This window comes from Aplidium turbinatum, chromosome 16 (assembly GCF_918807975.1).
Source record: "Aplidium turbinatum chromosome 16, kaAplTurb1.1, whole genome shotgun sequence".
Taxonomy (NCBI): Eukaryota; Metazoa; Chordata; class Ascidiacea; order Aplousobranchia; family Polyclinidae; genus Aplidium; species Aplidium turbinatum.
In genome coordinates this window covers 13,754,949-13,775,908 of record NC_137487.1, presented here as the reverse complement: position 1 = coordinate 13,775,908, position 20,960 = coordinate 13,754,949, and the positions used below count along the sequence as shown (strand labels likewise).

General features: G+C 36.8%; 1 protein-coding gene, 1 long non-coding RNA gene and 1 other non-coding gene across 3 annotated transcripts; all 3 read left to right on the top strand.

The window, feature by feature from the left end:
• The first annotated feature begins 1,309 nt into the window (after window positions 1-1,309).
• On the top strand, window positions 1,310-4,633 carry LOC145785531 (uncharacterized). The gene is made up of 3 exons (XR_014291185.1): window positions 1,310-1,488; window positions 1,883-2,023; window positions 2,576-4,633. It is a non-coding gene; the product is annotated as an uncharacterized LOC145785531 (long non-coding RNA).
• Window positions 4,634-9,015: 4,382 nt separating this feature from the next.
• On the top strand, window positions 9,016-12,594 carry LOC145785677 (uncharacterized). The gene is made up of 2 exons (XM_082597366.1): window positions 9,016-9,252; window positions 11,207-12,594. The coding sequence occupies exons 1-2, from the start codon at window positions 9,071-9,073 to the stop codon at window positions 11,574-11,576; spliced, it is 552 nt and encodes a 183-aa protein (XP_082453492.1). The 5' UTR covers window positions 9,016-9,070; the 3' UTR covers window positions 11,577-12,594.
• A 6,676-nt stretch (window positions 12,595-19,270) lies between these two features.
• LOC145786045 (U6 spliceosomal RNA) lies at window positions 19,271-19,372 on the top strand. The gene has a single exon (XR_014291265.1). It is a non-coding gene; the product is annotated as a U6 spliceosomal RNA (small nuclear RNA).
• The last annotated feature ends 1,588 nt before the right edge of the window (window positions 19,373-20,960 follow it).

The following is a 20,960-nucleotide window of genomic DNA, read 5'->3' as shown; positions in this document are numbered from 1 at the left end:
TATAATTTTGTCCACTTTAATAACAAACAAACTGATGCTAAAATACAAGCAGGTGGTGTCGGGTTATACGTAAGCAGTTCAATAAAGTATAATCAAATTAATAATTTAAGTCTAAACTTACAGGAATGTGAAGATCTCTGGGTGGATATTACTTTATCAAACAATAGACAGTGCACAGTTGGTGTAGTATACAGGCATCCCAAAAATAAGTTAATTGAGTTTCAAACCAAATTCTGTGAGTGCATTGATTCGTTAAATAATTTCAAAAAACAATATTACATTTGTGGTGATTTTAATATTGATATGTTAGCAAAGTCAAAAAATTCTGCTGTAAAAAATTACTGTGATGCGTTACTCTCTTTAGGCTGCAATCAATTAGTACAATCCCCAACCCGTGTAACTTCCACAAGTTCAACTTTAATCGATCATGTATACAGCAACAACCAATCAAATAAAATTCAATGCCATGTTCTTATTCACGATGTTTCTGACCACTTTCCTATTGTAGTTGTGATAAACTCTGTAAAACCAAAACAAGAAAAATATACACAAAAAGTAAGGAACATGAAAAACTTTGTTGCTGATGAATTCGTTTGTGATCTGGAAAATAGCTTGACCAACCAATACACAGAAAGGAATGATTCAGTTCATAGCAAATTTAATCATTTCATTGACACTTTTAATGACACTTTAAACAAGCATGCACCTTTACGATTGTTGTCTCGAAGAGAAAGAAAACTCAAGACCAAACCATGGCTAACAAAAGGAATTTTGAACTCCATCAAAACTAAAAACAGACTATATCACTTAAAAATAAAAGACCCAACAAACACTTCTGCACAAGCAACATACAAAAAGTACAGAAATGTACTTACTCATACCAAAGAGCAAGCAAAAAAAATGCATTACAGTTTTCTTATTACGCAAAGCAAGCACAACACTGGAAAAATATGGAAAACCATAAATGACATCATCAAGTACAAACATAAGCACACAGCTCACATACCAGAAGAAATAATTAGCACTGACAATGAAAAAATATCTGACCCTGCACAAATAAGTATAGGTAAACCGACAAATGCGTGTAACAGCTAAAATACCATCGAATGCGCGCAGGTGTAAATTATAATAAACAAACAAAAAAATTGTAGGTTCCAACTGGTTAATTTTGTAGCACTAGCACCATTCTTGCAATGATAGAAAATGTAACATCTTACCTTTTTGTTTTAGTAGAAAAATTTCTCTTCAAATCTAACTAAATCTAACTTTTTAATTTTACTGCATTAACAAGTTTGCCGTTAGGGAAATTCACTTTGCCATTGCTGGCTCTTCAGAAATCCTATTAACGCCATATTTTCTTGATTTGCAGCGAAGAGCAGATACTGTCGTCATATCAAAAGAAACAAAAGAAATCTCTTTTAGTTTCTTCATTTTAGACGAACCACGCTATCGAAGATTCAATTACGTCACCTGATCATACGAGCGCAGGTGTGCTAGGGTTGCCAGATTGGACTTTTTGATGCCAGATTCCACAGATTTTTTTTTTTTAGATTCTGTTAGCTTTAGAAATTATACATTTGGCCTTTTTCTAGATTGAGGGTTGAGGTTAGAAATTATACAATTTATAGAAATTATATTACAAAATTATAGAAATTTGAAATTATTCTATTAGACCCTTTTCTTGATTGAGAGCTGAAGTTATTGAATACGAGTTGATGAAAGTTTGTGCTATTATATATAAGTTGTGATTGAAATTAGAGTTATATCATATGAGACAATTTATGCAAAAAAATAAAATAAGGCCACAGAAGTAAAACAGTTTTAATGATAATAAATACAATACAAAAAGATCTGGCAGCACTACTTTTTTTTACAAAACAAGGAAGGTCCAGTTGCCAGCTTGGAAATCGACTGCTGCTTGAAGATGCAGCCAAAGGAGGAAGGTGTCCACGGAAGCATTCCTCCTCACCTTCAAAAAGACATCGAAGTTTTTCCATGCTCCGACATCATATCAAAAGCGGAGGTAGAAGCACTGCGTGAGGATCGTTGGTCGATTTTATCCATTCCCACTCTTCTGCTTATGTGTGCTTGTTCATTTTGTGTTTCGCCTAGTCTTGTTGATTTATCAAGTGTTCTTATTCTTTCATTGTGATGTGATTTTCACGTAGCCTACCGGTACCAATATTTTTTGAGCAACAATTTTTTAAGAGTTAAGTGAGGCTTCCTGTGACGCACCGAGTATTGAACGCGGGCCGGTAGAGTGAGGCACCACTCCACTGACCGCTACGCCACTCAATACGCTTGAGCAACGCACGTTAAGGACTGCTCTCCATTCAGCGGCATCTAATGGATGGAATTTGGAATAGTTCCCCGGCAACAAGACTTCAACAGTCGGAAACTTCACTCTGTCAATCTCGGTGACCGGGCCTGCGTTAGTGCTTCAAAGTCTGAAGCCTGAGTCAAAAGCCCTGCAAGTATGCGAAATCGCCAGGATTCACCATGCAAAGTAGCTTTCTCAGTCCGAGAATAGAGATTCTTACATCAATACAGAAATAACGATTTAATATGTTTTCAGACCGCCGAATCCAATTGACTACTTGGCCGCTTATCTTCTGAAAAACAAGGATGAATTCAAGTCTGTAGGAGTGACAAAAGATTAGTTCAATTCCTGGAGTTTGGCCCGAAAGATGAAAAGTCTCTCCTATGTTTTCAAGATGTGTTCGTTTTTTTTTCGTGTAAATTTGTTTTTGTTCTGTAATCATTTTGTAGGAAATTTTTACAAGCAGCCACGGTATTTTCAAGACTTAAGGTTGACGTGAAGTCAGCACGTTGCTACTCCGCTTTTCTGTTTGCATTTGATATCACGTTCAATTTCACGTTTGTACAGCTTTTTGCACACTTTGTATCATTATGGTGAGTTTGCTTGATGTATCTTGGATTCAATTTGGTGTCACCGGTCAAACTTCACTCTGTCAATCTCGGTGACCGGGCCTGCGTCAGTGATTCAAAGCCTCTACAAGTATGCGAAACTGCCAGGATTAAGCTCTGCAAGAAGCTTTCCCAGTCCGAGGATAAAGATTCAAATCAATCAATCAATTAAGCTCTGCAAGAAGCTTTCCCAGTCCTAGGATAAAGATTCAATCAAATCAGATCAAGCGGCGCTGGTTCGACTCTTATGGTTGGTTTAAAACCATCCAATAAGTAAATGTTTTTATTTGCGCCCATTGCGATATCATGCAATATATACAGTGCGATCACAAATGCGATACAACAGACGATAGGAAGCGGCGAAAAGGAACCAACTAATCTTCTGTCGGTAGGCTCTTGTCGGTAGGTAGGCTAGTTGATGTCTGCTGTCGGTAGGCTACTTGATGTCTGCCTGCTGATTCACTGAAGTAGCCAGTCTGTAAGGAAAAAGAATGACGTAAAATGTTCAGGAGAGCAATTTTCCTTTATCCATTTAATGAAATACCAATTCTACAAGGAGTATTAATTCAATGAAATACCAATACCCTGGTCTGGGGGAAGTGCCTGTCTTTGGGGTGTGCAAACCGTGCGATTGTACAGGGCCCGTAATTTACTCAGAAAATGCAGAAAACATAGAGATAGTTAGACAGTTTCATACCCAAATTTTTGTTGAACATGCTTTTAAAATGCACCAAATTTAAAGTAATTTTTCAAATTTTTTTTCTGCGGGATGCCCCCAAGACCCTCTGCCACTGGGGGTCGCCTTTGGCGAACACGCCGTCAGGCTTCGGCCGCCGGCCCTCAAACCTCCCTCCCCTTTCAAAATACCCAGCTACGCTACTGAATTGGATGATTTGGATAATTGTCATTGGGGCCCGCAAAGCATATTCCGCACAGGGCCCGAAATACCCTAAGACCGGCACTGCTGGGGTCACAGGAAGAGAGTTCCGACGTCCCTAAGCCCTGTGAGCCGTTATTCATTCATTCGATTGTGCAATAGGTGATGTAAACCTATTTATTTAAGTGGTTTCCCCGCAATGATATTCCGCGTGCGCATATCCGTAATAGGCGTCACGCATTCATATTTTTAAGTCAAAATGAGGGTAGTGTGTCTTTAATTACCTGCGTAAAAACGCGAACCGGAAATGACGTAATTTTTTGGGAGTACGTACCCAAGATGTTAGGCTAGCCACAGGATAAAAATTAATTGAAATGTGCAAGAACTATTTAAGCTACATTAAAGTTTCTTCAAAACCTCCGCGCATTTGTCGGTTTACCTATAACTGTTTTAATGATTATTTCACAGAAATTGGTCCTTCTATGGCATCTAAAATCCCTCTACCGTCTCCTGGCTCATTATTGAAATTGCAAAGTGTCCCATTCTCCTTTTTCCTAAAACCTGTCAATCAAGAAGAAGTATTAAAACATCTTAATAATCTTTCTGTCTCTAAAAGTACGGGACATGATGGAATACCTATAAGATTTGTCAAACTATCCTCACCAATAATCGCCCCTTTCCTCACCAACTTATTCAATGAGTGTATCGATAAAGGTGTATATCCTGATGTACTAAAGGTCGCTCAAGTTACCCCAATCTTCAAAAGTGGCTCCAGGAAAAATTGTTCCAACTATAGGCCCATATCACTATTGTCCCCCTTCACCAAAATATTCGAAAAATGCCTGTATGAACAAATGTACAATTATCTAACAAAAAAAGACCTGATCACACCACATCAGTATGGATTTAGACCTCAATATTCCACTTCGTTAGCTGTGTCAAACGTTTGTGATAACATCTTAACTAACCTAGATAATAAAGATACAACTTGCTCTGTATTTCTTGATTTAGCTAAAGCCTTCGACACAGTTGATCACACTATTCTCATACAGAAACTGCAAACATACGGTTTTCGGGGCCTTCCATTACAATTGTTAAAAAGCTATATCAGCAATCGTCTACAGCACACGGTCGTCAATGGAATCTCTTCAAACTCAAGACAGGTTACCTGCGGTGTGCCCCAAGGATCGACATTGGGACCCCTTCTTTTCTTACTCTATATAAATGACTTACCAAATTCAACAAACATGAATGTTAAACTATTTGCTGACGACACCAATCTTATGATGAGCGACAAATGTGAAATAAATTTGCAGAACAATGTGAATGCCGAAATGCAAAAAGTTTACAACTGGTTGAAGCTTAATAGATTATCATTAAATTTCTCAAAAACTGAATACATGCTAATAACAAATAAAAAACACATAAAAAATTTTAACATTAACATTGGTAACACAAGCATTCAACAAAAAGATCAAATAAAATACCTTGGCGTTTACATAGATAACAAATTAACATGGAAATATCACATAGATAAAATTTGCGGAAAAGTAGCAAAAGGTTCATGGGCGTTGCTTAAACTCAGAAATTATGTCAACACAGACACTTTAAAAGATGTGTATCACGCTTTGATTTACTGTCATTTGCAATATTGTATTTCAAGCTGGGGAAAGGCCTGTGACAGTGCACTGGATCCATTAATAAAATTACAAAAAAAGGTTATAAGAATAATTACGAAACAAAATTACTATGATCACACTAATTTTTTTATTTTTCAAAATGAACATCTTGAAACTAAAAGACATACATAACATTGAAATAAAAAAACATATATATGTACAAAGTTCATATGAATGAGTATCCGTCTACGACTCTACGTATTGTGATTTATTTACAAATGCTTCATCTATTCATCAGCATAACACAAGATATCAAACAGGCAACAATTATTTTATAAACAGATCAAACACAGAATTTGGCAAGAAGTCCATGCAGGTATTGGGACCAATGCTCTGGTCAGAGGTTCCAAGTAGGCTAAAAAACTTATCATTTCATTGTTTCAAAAAAGAGATCAAAACGTTAATTTTACAAAGCTACAGTGCATCGTAAGTGATATGTTATGGAAACCAACTTGTCAGTTGCTTCGAAAACTTTATTATTCTCTGCTTGCTTCATGGAATTTTGTGTTTTGGCCTACGTTATCATCAATATGTTTTTTTTTTGTGCGTATGCTGTTATTGAAGCGCGGGAACGTTTCAATTATTATTTTTCTCTTGTAAGCTTATTTTAAATGGCAAAATCGTAATTTCCGTAGGGTGGCAATTGATTAGTAGACCGTATGGTCGTCTCGTTGTCTCCCTGTCGGTATGGGAACCTGTGTAACTTTTGTACTGCATATTTCAAACATGTACCTATGTTCCTGTTACTGACAAATAAAACATTGATTGATTGATTGATTGAAAAAAAATTTTATGCATATTTTTGAAATCAGCATTGAAAACCCATGCAGAAAAGTCACAATATAGAAGAAAACAAAAGAAAGTCCGGGGATTGGGGAGGTCTACTGTGTAGCCTATACGACACGTCCGTGGTCGCGAAAGAGTTAAGACTTTGAAAAACTTACTACATACGAAAAAAGGATCTAAACCACTTTCAAACTCTGAGTGACACAGGACTGGTTTCTGAGAAGACAGACTGTGCAGAGCAAATTTAAAATCTGTTGAAGGAATTTTTGAATTGTTTCAAATCTCACAAACATTTATTTAAAATTATTCCACACAGTGTTTGACAAAACATCAACCAACTGATATTCAAATGGAACTAATTAAACTCCACATCTGGGAAAAATTGTGGATTCAAAAATGGCATTGTTTGGTTCAACATATGTGTGTGAGCATTTTTTTCTAAACTAGGATTTTTGAAACTCCTTATCCGCCAGTACTGACTAATAAACTGTTGAACGAATTTTTGATTACCAGCACCTCATAATTATCGGGAGCAAGTCTTTTAGGCGCAGACAATTAGGCGCCGGTCAAATAGGCGCGAACACTGTGGCGTCCGTTCATTCAGGTGCTATTCCTACTAAAGTCTGCAGATTGTATCAGCTTGGAAGGTTGGGCAATGCTTTTCACACAAAATGTTATATTAAAGAGAAAAATATATTGTTTTTTTTAATGCGCATGTTCGGCATTTATTTGTTGTTAGTCCAGGTTTGCATCGGCGAAAGCTTTATCAATAAATTATTTAAGTTTCCGAACATGACTAAGTTCACTTTCGGTTAAGTTAAATAATAACTACACTAAACATCAGCAAAAAATATACTGTAGCCTATATTCAAGCGGGTGGTAGGCTTGAATGAAAAGTAACTTAGTTTTCTGTCAAAACCCCGACTAGGTTTTGCCAAAGCTGAGCTGATACAATCTGCAGACTTCACTAGGAATAGCACCTAAATGACCGGGCGCCACAGTGCTCCGCACCTAAATATCTTGACGCCACAGTGTGCGCGGCTATTTGACCGGCGCCTAAAAGACGTGGACCCAATCATCATCCTAATTCAGTTTTGTCTTTATCAGTGGGGATGGTCAGTTCTGCAGCTATTTTAGAGTGACCCTGTATAGCAGGGGTCACCAACCTTTTTTGCATGCGGGCCACTTTGGCACTAAGGAGAGCTGTGGCGGGCCGCACTAATGAATTTTTAGGTAGGTTGACTCTTATGCTATTGAAAAGAATGCATTTCATGACCAGTGTCCAGCGTTACATAATATGTTGGTAATATTTATCTTAGAATATATACCGCAGCAACAAAATTAGTCAAACAACACTACTGCCAGGCCAAGCTCCTTTAACAACACTTTTGACTTTTTTAACAATGCCTAATAAATGAGGCCACTTGTTTTGCGCACTTATAGCGAGGCGAGCAGTTTCATGAGAATATTCGTCGCCAAGCAAGAGTGGTGTTGTCACTTCGCTTCACAAAAAATATCTTGCAATTAATTTAAGTTAACAAGGAAATGTTTGACACATCGCAATACAGACAACAATAATGACCTGCAAACAATGCCAAACATATCAGCGAAAAATAGGCTCCAATAACAGGGAGAAAGAAATCAGGCACCATGAAATAAACCCTTGTGGAAATCACCAAAAAAACATTTTTATCGTAACTCATGAACAGTGTTCTCGCTAAAAAATCATGAGTTGGTTTTTTATCCTTTTTGTGAGAGTCCATAAAACCGTTTTCTTTGATTCGACAACTGTCACTTGCGGTGCTTATTAGCATGGTAAGAACTATCGAATATCGATTAACAACATTTTGCAGTAGGCTACTAAGCTAAATAAGCTTCATAATACAACCAGAAAAAGTCGTTAAATTTAGATATAATATTTTGCCAATTTATTATAAATTGAGTTGGCACACCGACCTATTTTGCCAACAAAAACTTGCATAAAGGGAACACTGCTCGTGAGACACAATAATGGTGAAACGCACGTAGCCTACTTGTCTTTACATGACATTTACAAACTTAAAATAAGCAACCCTGTGCTCACAGACAATTTCGAAAACAGACGCTTTCATCAACCACTGGGACAGTGTGACTGGACATCGCATTGGAATAACTTTAAGCGACCCCCACCTAGAACTACAATCTGATTGGTTGGTCGGTGGAATCGTATGCAAAGCAAAAATGTGCTTCTCGGAAAGTATTTTTTGCCTTCGTGCTCTTTAACTTTTAAATAAAGTATTTTTGGTTATACCGGTACTTGTATGCTGATACCTTCCGTGGGCTGCACATAACAGCGTGGCGGGCCGCCAGTTGGTGACCCCTCCTGTATAGTGTAGTTTGGTTGAGAATGCAAGTCAACTTCCAAGCTCACATTGCATCGATTTAAACAGTTTATGTTGATTTGTTATAGACTTATATATATGTATTATATATACTTGTTTTTTGTTTGTGGTGGGGATAGTTGATGAGAAATGCAAGTTTGGCTTGCGGTCTAACTTGGATACGCATAGTCGCATTATATTTAAATGTATGTATATTGTGTATATTGTATTGATATATATAAGATGTTGCACAGTCCTGGTCTTGGCTATTAAAAAGTATTTGTTGCAAAACTGTATATAGCCTAACTTGTTATCGTGTACTTGCAGTATATATATCAATTGGTTGGAGTATCATTAATAAGAGTTCCAACTTTCAATGATTTTGTTTATACAGAAACATTTTTGTTGTTTTATATAAGGTAAAAACAGTTTATCATAAGATGTATGATGTTGACTCACAAGACATTACAGCTGCAACTCAGAGTGAAACTGAAGATCGGCTATTTTTTTTATTGGTTGCTACACCTAACAAGCCCCCAAAGACTTTTCATAAAAAAGTAATTAAACCTTTTCTAAATGCAAGAGGGTGGCAGAAAGTGAGCTATAGATCTACAGGATTCAGGTATAGTTGAATAGGTTAAATATGTTCTTACTTTTTTCTTGCTTTCAAGGTTGTCATGTGACTATTGACCACTAATGTTGATGACATTCAAAACTTTCATGACAGAAAAAGAGTATTTTTTAGTGCAACCCTACAGTCCAACATCTGATGTGCAAGCATGCTTGTGGCCTAAAACTTTATGATTATATACTGTACCGGTACTCGATTTCTATCACTTCTGTCGAGACAGGTCATTTGCGAAGCAGCTCTTCATACACTAAGAAATAGCATGAATAAGTGATAATGAGTTAGTTAGTGCATGGCTTTACGTCCTTTGTTCCCCGTATTGCGAAAGTTGGACAATGGACATGAGCAAATTTTGATCCGGCTTGCTGGCGGTTTCCCATGTAGACTACTCCTATTTTGAACATCGACTGCCACAGTGCCACAGGGTTTCTCTTTTGTAGATCGGTTTGCACAGCATCACACCATCATTTGTTCGGTCATCCTCCACCATATGACCTCTTCTACTTGGTGGATGCCAAGCCTTCTCAATTCTTCACTTGATTCTGTTCGCCTGTCATTTTGAGCAGATCCACCTTACCATAGTGTTGTTATTATGGCTCAAACACTTGATGTCCTCCACAGCGACTGGCATAAAACATTACGCTTCTTACACACATGTCCTCTAATTAGGAAGGGGATACTGCTGGTGGCCAGAATGTGAAGGAGTTGGTAATTTTTCCATGCGGATCTGATTCTAGCTGTGACCTGAGACAGCATCCTCACATTTACTTGACTGACTAATCATAACTGCCAAGATAGCATAAGGCATTATCGCATTTATGCATGTTTTTACCCAATTTCAAGTGCTTTATGGCATCTTCTAAAGGAGGAGTTTCACCACAACATCTCTTGCACTTGCGCACATCCTCTTTAAGTTAGCACCAACACCAGTGCATTTATAATGAACCCAACTTTTGTAGATTGTGCTGATTATCGAATTACTTCCATTCAACGCCTCATCCTCACGCACTGCATAGAAATTTTCTGATGTCCTTTTTCAGACAGTTAACAATACAATTACTTTGTAGAACCTTGGTCTTTTTCATTTTAATACGAAGTCCATGTGACTCCAGAATGACTTTTCAAACAGTAAATTTGTGCTCCAGTTCCAACAACGAGTCACAAACTAATACTATAACTAGATCAGCTTATAGCAATTCATTAGAGCAATTCTGAACAATCCATTCCTTACACCAACCAGCCTCATTGCTCACCACAGCACCTTTATCTGCACTTGATCAAACGCATTCTCTAAGTCAATAAAAGTGAAGTGCTGGTCTTTTCACTTCATGATGTATATACTTTTTTGTTTCGCTTTATGAGGTAATGGTTTGATGCTTGATGATTAGCTTATCCACCCATACGCGCCGACTTCCGGGGAGCGGCGCCCTCCGTAAGTTTATGGTTGAAGGGCAACAAAAATGGCAATTACAAGTGGTGTTTCAAAGATAAAATACTTCGCGAGAGATTTAGATCATTTAAACGGACTTAAAGGATGCCGAAAGCGAAAAACAGCCTGCGTTGCACTTGCCCGCAAAACAGCAGCTGATTGCATGGCTTTTGTTGGAGTATTAAAATTAGAAGGGGACAAGTTTTGCAATTGAAAAGAAAGCAATCAGCATGCAGCAAGATGTTAGAATATCATGAAAGTAAAGAACATCGACAACCGATGGAAGTTTTCTTTTTTTCTGGATTTCTTGGGGTGTTCAGTGCACACCTTGAACACCCTGAATATACGCCACTGGTTAAATCAAACCTATCTTAAGTATTTTAGTATAATTTATGCTGGTAATTGCCAGTATCTGATCGATATTCCAGCACCATCTAGCATCACTATTCCACATTCAGTATGCTTTTGATGAGTATAATGAGCGACTATCCTAGTTTTTATGTATAAATTGGTTTTCAGAGCATTGTATTTTCTTCATGATCAGCAAGAGGACGCAGATTATAAACCCTCTTCAAAAGTTGTGAAGTGTTCAAGGTGTAAAAATACTGATGACGAAGATTTCATTCCAGCTAAGAAAAACAAGTTAAATGTGTCTACAACGCTGGCTAGTAACTCAACTTCAACAGAGGAAAGATTTGGATGCAATAATTGTGACATGTGGTCTCCTCTACAGCGAGCCAGTACTGATAGAGATAGTCTAAAAAAGGCAATTAAAAAATACAAAGAAGAGCATGGTGGAACTTTCCAGGTGCACGTAGTCCTGTCAAAACCAGTTGATCAGGCAGAAGAATTTTTGGAAATAGCTTCGCAACCTGATGCAATTGAATGAAATGTTGCCTCTTCATAAATGCGTGTTTGAATAGAGTGCATAGCGAGATGGAAAGTTGTTTAACAATGCTGTATTTATTTATTGCTGCCTTTGATTATGATTATAGTATTTAAAAATTAAGCAATTTTTTCAAATTAATAATTTAAATGCTTTTTGTCATGCTTGGCAGTATAAAAAAATAAAGTCTTTTTTCATACAGTGAAAGGCGATGTGAAGAAGTGATAAGAAAGTGCATAATTGCACGTTTCTTAAAACAAGTGTGCTCTTTTTAATTGTATCATGATCTTTATAGTCTTTACATGCCCATCTGACAAATAGATTTTAAATATTTTTGTCGCCTCCTTCTTGTTTCTATCAATCGTGCATATTATGAACAAACTTTTTGAAATCATGCTACTAGCTATAGACGTTTTTATATGCTTTGTGCTAAATGATTTCATTTTATGTCATTTCAGTATGTGATGTATTGTAGTATATAACACTATTGTATAATGTATTATACTATTGTATAATTGTCTCAAATGTTTCACAAATAATATAAATGAATTTAAAGGAAACACAAGTCAAGTTTGAAATTTGGAACATACTTAAAACATAAATTAGTTGAGGCAATTTCTGTGAAAGGTTGATTTTGCTTGCAAAGTTACACTTTTGTCACCAGCACAATTCCATTTGTAACTTTTCCCCAACAAAACATAAACAACATTAGGCCCTAGGCCTACTTTAGGCAAGTATTGGTAGCAAAAGTATCCATTCAGTCGATGCGATAGATTAGTTGTATCCAGAGATGGGCGTGATCGTGAAGATCACTTTTTTTGGTGATCTTGATCTAAGATCACTTTTTTTGTGTGATCTTGATCTTGAAGAACAATAAGATCGAGATCACTTTAAAATTGAAGTTTACTTTCAAGATAGAGGCATTGTTTTAGAACTCGTATACTGTACAAAGTAGTTAGTGGCAACTACTAACGTTAAGCCACTGTTAATATGATATGTGTCCAACAACAGATGATTTAAAGTCTCCATCTAATCTGGTCAGTGTTGCCATTTTAAAATTGAAAAAGTTTTCTGTGTTGGTCATAATAAAGAAGTGAACTTCCGTGTACTTTATGTTGACGTATAATAAAAATGATTTAACTTTGTTCACAATTTGCATGTGTGAATTTTAAAGTAATGTTTGCTTTCTTTGACCCAATTTTAGATGTTTCAAAAGTCTAGAATGGCGGACTTGGCGGTGTTAAAAAATCTGGACTCTAGCAGACTTTGGTCATGTAAAGTGGTTTATTGCAGCAAATCAACCAGACCAAGACTTGTTTAGGGTCTGAGTATGGAGCTGTTTGTCTTACCTCAAACCTCTGAACTTTTTTGAAAGCAGACAACAGTATCAAGGTTGCCAGATGGATAAATGGTGCAATAAACATTGACATAATACAGTGAAAGTTAAAACTACGTAGTAATACGTATAAAAACTCCCACATAAATCAGACAAAATTTTGGTAAAAAATGATGCAGTTCAAAGTTTATTTTTATTTATTTATCATAAATAAAAACTATAAAACTATGCAAATTTTGCGACTTTTTCAGTAGCTTACTATTGTAATTAACCCCGGCCTTGGGTGTGACGTTGGGATTTTACGCAAACTACGTCAACAATTATTGATAGGCCTAATAGCAACAGTCACTAGGGAACGTTCAAATATTACGTAACGCTTTTTTTCCGAATTTTTGACCCCCCCTCCCCCATGTAACGCCAACGTAACGCTTTTTTCAATCCCCCCCTCCCCCATGTAACGCTTTTTCACTACAAATTCAGCACAAAAAACTACCATTCCGTACTCGAAAGCGTTACGTAACGTTTTGCTTGAACACCCTCCCCCCCGATGTGACGCTAACGTAACGCTTTGCATAAACCCCCCCCCCTCGAAGGCGTTACGTAATATTTGAACGTTTCCTTTACAATTCTTAGGCCAGCGATTGAATAGTTAAAAGTAAAAGTTAGCAATACCAACTATATACTAGGGTGATTCAAATGCCCCTTAAAATTTCAAAAACTGCCTGGGACTGCCACAAATTTTTTTATAGTGGAGGCTTGACCTGAAATGTATTTTGCCATCAAAATTTTCAAGATTGAGTAACTTTTCACACTTGCCCTTATCGTTTTATCGTTTTCCAAAAATTGTGAAAAACAGTGAAAATACTGTCAATGTTTAAAGTAAATATAAAATATTTAAAGTAATATAAAAGGAATTTTATTTCAACCAAAGACTTGTTTTGCACGTTTATATCTCAAGAAAAACTTGCTTTACTAGAAACAATTATGTCCATGTATATACGTGCTCTAAATTTTTCATAAAATTTGAATGAAAACCATAAATTTTTCATTTTTTGTGATTTTAAGAAATAAAATTGAACCATAAATATCATGTTTAATGGAACATAATATTTTCAACTATTAACACTATGCATTTTTGAACATGAGGTGAGGAGAGGATTAGGCACCTAGTACCTACACACAGTATATACAGACATAGTTCAGCCAAATCATACAGTGGTTTTAAATGCACAGTGCACGACACAATAAATGGTGGTTTATGAAGTTTCCATTCTATTCATGCATTTGATGTCCATGTTCTTCCTGATATTTGTTACCAATTGTCAATTTTCTTCAACTACTTGAAGAGTATTTTGGAAATTTTCTTCTTCCTGACAGGATGAAATAAAATCTGTTGCCAACTTCACCCCTCGTTCAGTGGCATCATTAACAACCATGATATTGTTAGCTCGTTTCTGACAATCTTGGAATGATCTATGTTTCGGCCATTTGTCAGGATCCTCGGATAGAAAGGAAGTGTCTTGTACACCCAGAGCTTGGAAGAAAAACCATGAACCTTCACCAATAAGACAGGATACATCCGATACTGAGCTTGTGAGGGTATCTATCGAGAGGAACAGGGGCTTCCCATATCCCAGACCATGAGATCTTACATTTTGTTGGTCATTCTTGACCAGAGACAACTTCTTGGCTACAGTGACCTTTTCTTCGACTGTTATTTCTTGACTAAATATAAGTGGCGTTTCAATGCATTCATCGCGGGCGCTGCTGCCTTCGAATCAACTGAATCGTACATCTGAATGTTTTTGAATAATTTCAAATCGTTTATTGGAGCATCGATGGCACTTGGACACTTAAACCAATACTTTGCATAGACAAGCACTCCAAAATTTACAAATCGTTGTAACTTGATCATTGTTTTACTGGTAATTACTTTTTTGTTCAATTTGAGCACCTGGTCTTTTAATAGAACCATCTTTATTGCATATATCAGTTTTGCCATCCACCTAGCCTTGTGAATGGCACCAGGTCGTCGAAAGGTAAAGTTAACACTGTTTTCTCTTTCACTCGGATACAATTTGGTCAGTTGGATTAATTCATTGTAATCGTCACGAAGTAAATATTTCTTGTCCAATGTTTCAAGATCAATGACTGTTGTTTCTTTTAATGTGTTAGCTGCATCATGAATGCAGATATAGTTATCATTATTTATGGTGAATATTGGCACGGATTTGGATTCAATGAAATGCCAGGAATCTCGAAATTTTGTAAATAGGTTAACTTCTGGAGAGCTTGAAACTTCAATTTTCATTGCGTGAAAAACCGATGACAGAATCACCTCAAATACGTGGTGGCGACATGCTGACCACAATAACACTTTACCCAATCGGTCTTGTAGTTGAATACATGCCCCCGATAGGTGACCAGTATTTATAGAGGTGGTATCAAAACACGTTATAGATGCATTATCAGTACATTGCCATGTTTCCAACAAGTCATAAGTGGCATTTCCAATTGTAACTCCACTAGCTTTCAGTTTTGGAGCACCCAGTAGTTTGACTCCGTCACTTCCTGAAAACAATACCGGAAACCGCTCCACAGAAACATGCTTGTTTTTAAGATCTTCCATCATCTTACCATCCCAATGCACAGTTCCTACAATGGAAGGCACCCAATTTTGCATAATGCGGTCTGATATAGCAGACTTATTGGATGAGCTTGCTCTGTAATTGGATGAATTTGATAAAGTGACTTTATCAGGATCACCACCACATGCTTGGATGAACGTTGAGGTGATGCATGTTGTAGCAGAATTTGTGACTCCTCGAAGTCTCTCTGTTATTGAAGTAATTCTGTGATCTTTCATGATGTTATGTGGTATGATTATTTCTTGATTGACCTTTTTGCACCTTTTATGTGATCGCGATGATAAATCTCCCTGGTCATAATCTGTTGGTGACTCAGTGGAATCTGTCATAGACTGAGTGTCATCATTATCTCCATTATCAATGTCATTCTGATGTGATTCTAAAATATGAACATCCTCTGCAACTGGACAATGTCGCTTTCTTTCCTGATCATTTCACTTTTCTCCTTCCGCTGACACCTCTTCTCTATCACTTTCCTCAGCTTTATATACATCTTTTACTCCGAAAGTTGCTGACCTGTCATTCATCATGCTTTCTAAAAAATTTTTGTCTTTGACGTCGATCTTTATTAAGGTAAACACATTACGTGGCCAAAAAGGCATAGTTGTTTTTAACTTTTTTTTGAAGGAATTGAGGTTGTCAGTCTTTTTTCCTTTTGCATTTCTCAGAGAAACAGGTATTTTTTGGAAGACCTGGAATTCTTTGTGAACATGCATGATTTTATTAATCAATTGTTCCTTGCCGACAATTGGAATATTTCCTTTGCATAAAATACATGTATTTGATGGACAACTGATTCAGCTGCTTCTCTGAAGATTTTCGCTTGTGCCACTTTACTGTTTTCTGTCAACTTCTGCTTTTTACAGCAAAATGCTCTGTACACTTGATCATATGTAGGCAAGCGGCATCCTTTGATGGTCTCTTCTTCAGATGACATATCATTGCCCAGTATAATGCTATACACACTATTTCCTCTTACATCCATATTTAAAACCTATTTAAATCTGTAAAATAGAATTTATTCAATATTCATTGATCACTACACTTGACACCTGTACTAAACCTGGTTACATTGATGTACAGTATATAAATATCACTACAATAATTTGCATACAATACATGTATGCAAATTATTCAAATATTGGACACAAAGTAAACTATTCAGTAACAATAAGTGACTGTGAGACAGATAAAACTGTATTGTATTTTACCTGCCTACACATTCTGACTTTTTGAAGCAATCTACCTTTACTGCAATTACATTCCACACTAACCCATATAGTGAATGATATTATGGGATTAAAATATTATACAGCTGAGTAAAATGAAAACCTGTTTATCACATAATAGAATTTGAGCAAAAGTGAGCATCAGGTCATTTTTAAATGTATTTTACCAAAAATTTACACAGTTTAAACATTTTCAATTGAGTGTGTGTATTTGATAACATTTTTCTGGATAACATAAAGCAAAATCCAGGCTTTTATCTTCACCAAGATTTTATTTCTGAGGCTAGAAACAAGGGGCGTTGAACGTTTTTTGCTTAAAAATATGAAAAAAGTGAAAATAAAGGCACTTTCAAAAGCATTTTACAAAAATTTGAATAAGTCAAATATGTGCAATTTATTGTTTATATTTAAAATAATTTTTCTAGACAACATAAAGCCAAATCCAGACTTTTGTCTTCAACAAAATTGTATTTATGAACTTGTAAACTAGGCGAGATAATTGTTTTTTTGCATTATGGAGCTCTTACTTCAATCGAAAAGAGCAAATGTAAAAATTTAATATTACTCAATAATTTTGATACCAATATTCATTTTAGAGTTAACCTCCATTGTAAAAAAATTTGTGGCTATATTTAAAAGGGTCGGGGCGTTTGAATCACCCTACTATATACCTTTACCCAGGTTGCTTATAATAATTATTTTTTGCAACATCATTGATCAAAAACTTCATTTTTTTTCAAGTGCACAAAAAGTGATCTTGATCTTCAAGATCACGTCCGATCTTGATCTTTAAGATCACATAGTTTGGTGATCTTGATCTTCAAGATCACCTATTCTTGGTGATCTTGAAGTCAAGATCACCAATACTGGTGATCTTGCCCATCTCTGGTTGTATCTTGCTTTTGTACGCAAGTTCAACATTTTTTTATCGTCATTGTCTGTAACTTGGATCACGTTTTGTTCACTCAAACTAGTCTTGTATCTTTAGAGAGAAGAATGTTTGCTGCAATGTAGTTGCAAACGTGTTGTCCTGATTGTAATACTCTATTGTGTCTGTCGTTGTTAATTTTAACTTTTATTTGATATCTGTCATATGCAATCTAATTGTGATCATTGTCACTAGTCAGAGCAAGTTATTTTTGGCAATCTGGCATCAATGCTCGGTTTTGATTGTGCACAATCATGACTCAATCTATTTTACTGTGCTGTAGTTGTTGCACCGGCTTTGCATGTTATGTCCAATTGTGTTTTAAATTCTTTGTCAGGTTATTTATTAAACGGATGGAATGTCCAATTGATTTATATCAGTATCACTATGATCTTGAATTCTAGAAAAAAGAATAGTCTCAAGATTGAACTAAAACTATCTAGGTCAGGGGTCACCAACCTTTTTTGCATGCGGGCCACTTTGGCACTAAGGAGAGCTGTGGCGGGCTGCACTAATAAAATGTTAGGTAGGTTGACTCTTATGCTAGAAAAGAACGCATTTCGTACCCAGTATCCAGCGTTACATATTGTTCATATTTATGTTAGAATACCGTAGCAACAAAATTAATCGAACAACGCTACTGCCAGGCCAAGCTCCTTTTACAACACTTTGACTTTTTTAACAATGCCTAATAAATAGAAGCCACTTGTTTTGTGCACTTATAGCGAGGCGAGCGGTTTCATCAGAATATTCATCGCCAAGCAAGAGTGGTGTTGTTACTTCGCTTCGCAAAAGATATCTTGCAATTAACAATTTCAGTAAACAAGGAAATGTTTGACACATCGCAATACAGGCAACAATAGTGACCTGCAAACATATCAGCGAAAAATAGGCTCCAATAACAGGGAAAAAGAAACCAGGTACCATCTTCTCTTCTCTCGTGTTGTCGCTATATGTCAGGGCATCCGTTGGTTAACCACTGCCTGGTGTCGTCATCGATGGAAACTTGGCCTTCCATACCATGAGGAGGTCTGTATAGCCGGCAATCCTTGATAATGTGTGCTGCCGTCTGCATTTCACCACACTCACAAGCAGCACTCTCTGCCGAAGAAAGCAAGTACCTCCACTTGACCGCCCCCGCAAGTAGGCTACCGACTTTGGGAAACTAAACTTGCTACAACTGTCGCTATAAAGTTATGCGGAAGAACAATCATCAGAATGGCACCCCCAGACCAAGCACAGCGCCCTTGTCAGGGCGAACAGCACCAGCTGTTGTAGGTCAAGGAGTGACCATTCTGCAACTAAATGTTGAAGGCACCACCAACGCTAAACTAGACATCATCACACCAGGTACCATGAAACAAACGCTTGTGGAAATCTTCGAAAAATCGTAATTTATGAACAGTCTTCTCTCAAAAAAGCAATGAGTTGGTTTTTCATCCTTTTTGTGAGAATCTATAAAACCGTCTTTCTTTTATTATAGACAACTGTCACTTGCGGTGCTCATCAGCGTGGCAAGAATTTGTTGATTACCTGCAGATTACCAACATTTTGCAGTACTTGCTTCGGCAGTACATATACTATAATTGGAACGATACAGATTAGCATGGCTCCTGCGCAAGAATGACACGCAAAATCGTGAAGCGTTCCATATTTCTTGAAAAAAAAAAGTTTTGCAGTAGGCCTACTAAGCTAAATATTTTCATAATACAATCAGAAAAAGTCTCTAAATTTATATGTAATATATTGCCAATTTATTATAAATTGAGTTGGCACACCGACCCATTTTGTCAACAAAAACTTGCATAAAGAGAACACTGCTCGTGAAACACAATAACGGTAAAACTCGCACTAGTGTTTACATGACAATTGCAAACTTAAAATAAGCAACCCTATGCTCACAGACAATTTCAAAATTCGAAAACAGACGTTTTAATCAACCACTGGGACAGTGTGCTGGACATCGCATTGGAATAACTTTAAGTAACCCCCACCTAGAACTATAATCTGATTGGTGGAATCGTATGCAATGCGAAAATATGCTTCCAGGAAAGTATTTTTTGCCTTTGTGCTCTTTAACTCCCTCAAAAAAAGTATTTTTGGTTATACTTGTACGCTGATACCTTCCGCGGGCCGCAGCGATACAGCGTGGCGGGCCGCATGCTGCCAGCGGGCCGCCATTTGGTGACCCCTGATCTAGGTGATGGTTATATTCGTTCGTGGATATGGTTCTTAAAGGCATACTAAAGGAAAATTTCAAACCGGAATTAAGCATTAAAATGAGTAAACTGAACATTCAAGAATACATTTCAAAAACAATTACCCAAAAAAATTTGTTTTCAATGGCGCTGGCAAGGCCCAAAGTCCAGTGTTTCATTTATTTTCATTTTTTTCAAAATGACCAAAACGTGCAAACACAGCTCAAGAATACGTCATAAAGTCCAGCAATAACAAAAACCACGTTACCAATCTGATGTTTTGAGCAAACTGTCTGCTGTTTTGATGTTAAAATGTGCTGTTTTGATGTAAATACATACATAGCCTACAGTCAAATCGCCCGCAGTAACAATTATTGCGTGATCGGTTGATTGCTAGACTTTATGACGTTCTTTACAGTCGCACGCTTCGTTGCTCAGGTCAATCTCGTTTTGAAAGCTCTGACAAAAGCACGCGCGCAATGGTGGTCAGACCGCAATGGGGCAAAATTTTATTGAAAATCGTTTTATGGTAGCATGTTAAACACAAAGAACGTGGAAAATCGCCAAGTCAGGTTTTTCCTTTAATACCCCTTTAAGAATACGACAAGAGATTTTCCTCAGTGGGTGCCGCATGTACAAAATGATATACCGTGTCTACCAGGGTTGTCGGTATTTTACCCGACCCAAAAAAACCCGGGTGGGTTTTTTTGAAAAAACCCACTTAAAAAACCCATATTTGTCCAGTTTTTATTAGAAAATTAAAAAAAAATGAACAAAAACACTACAAGGCACTTAAAACAAACTTTAAATTAGGACTCAAGGATGTGATTATGAAGTAAATTTCCAAGAATAAACTGAAAACGCAGTGGATATTGTACAGTACACAAAAATCAAGTAATGCCACTTTGTGTATGTATACTACATTGATTGATTGATTGAATTTTTATCCTCGGACTGGGAAAGCTTCAATGCAGAGCTTAATCCTGGCAGTTTTGCATACTTGTAGAGGCTTTGAATCACTGACGCAGGCCCGGTCACCGAGATTGAC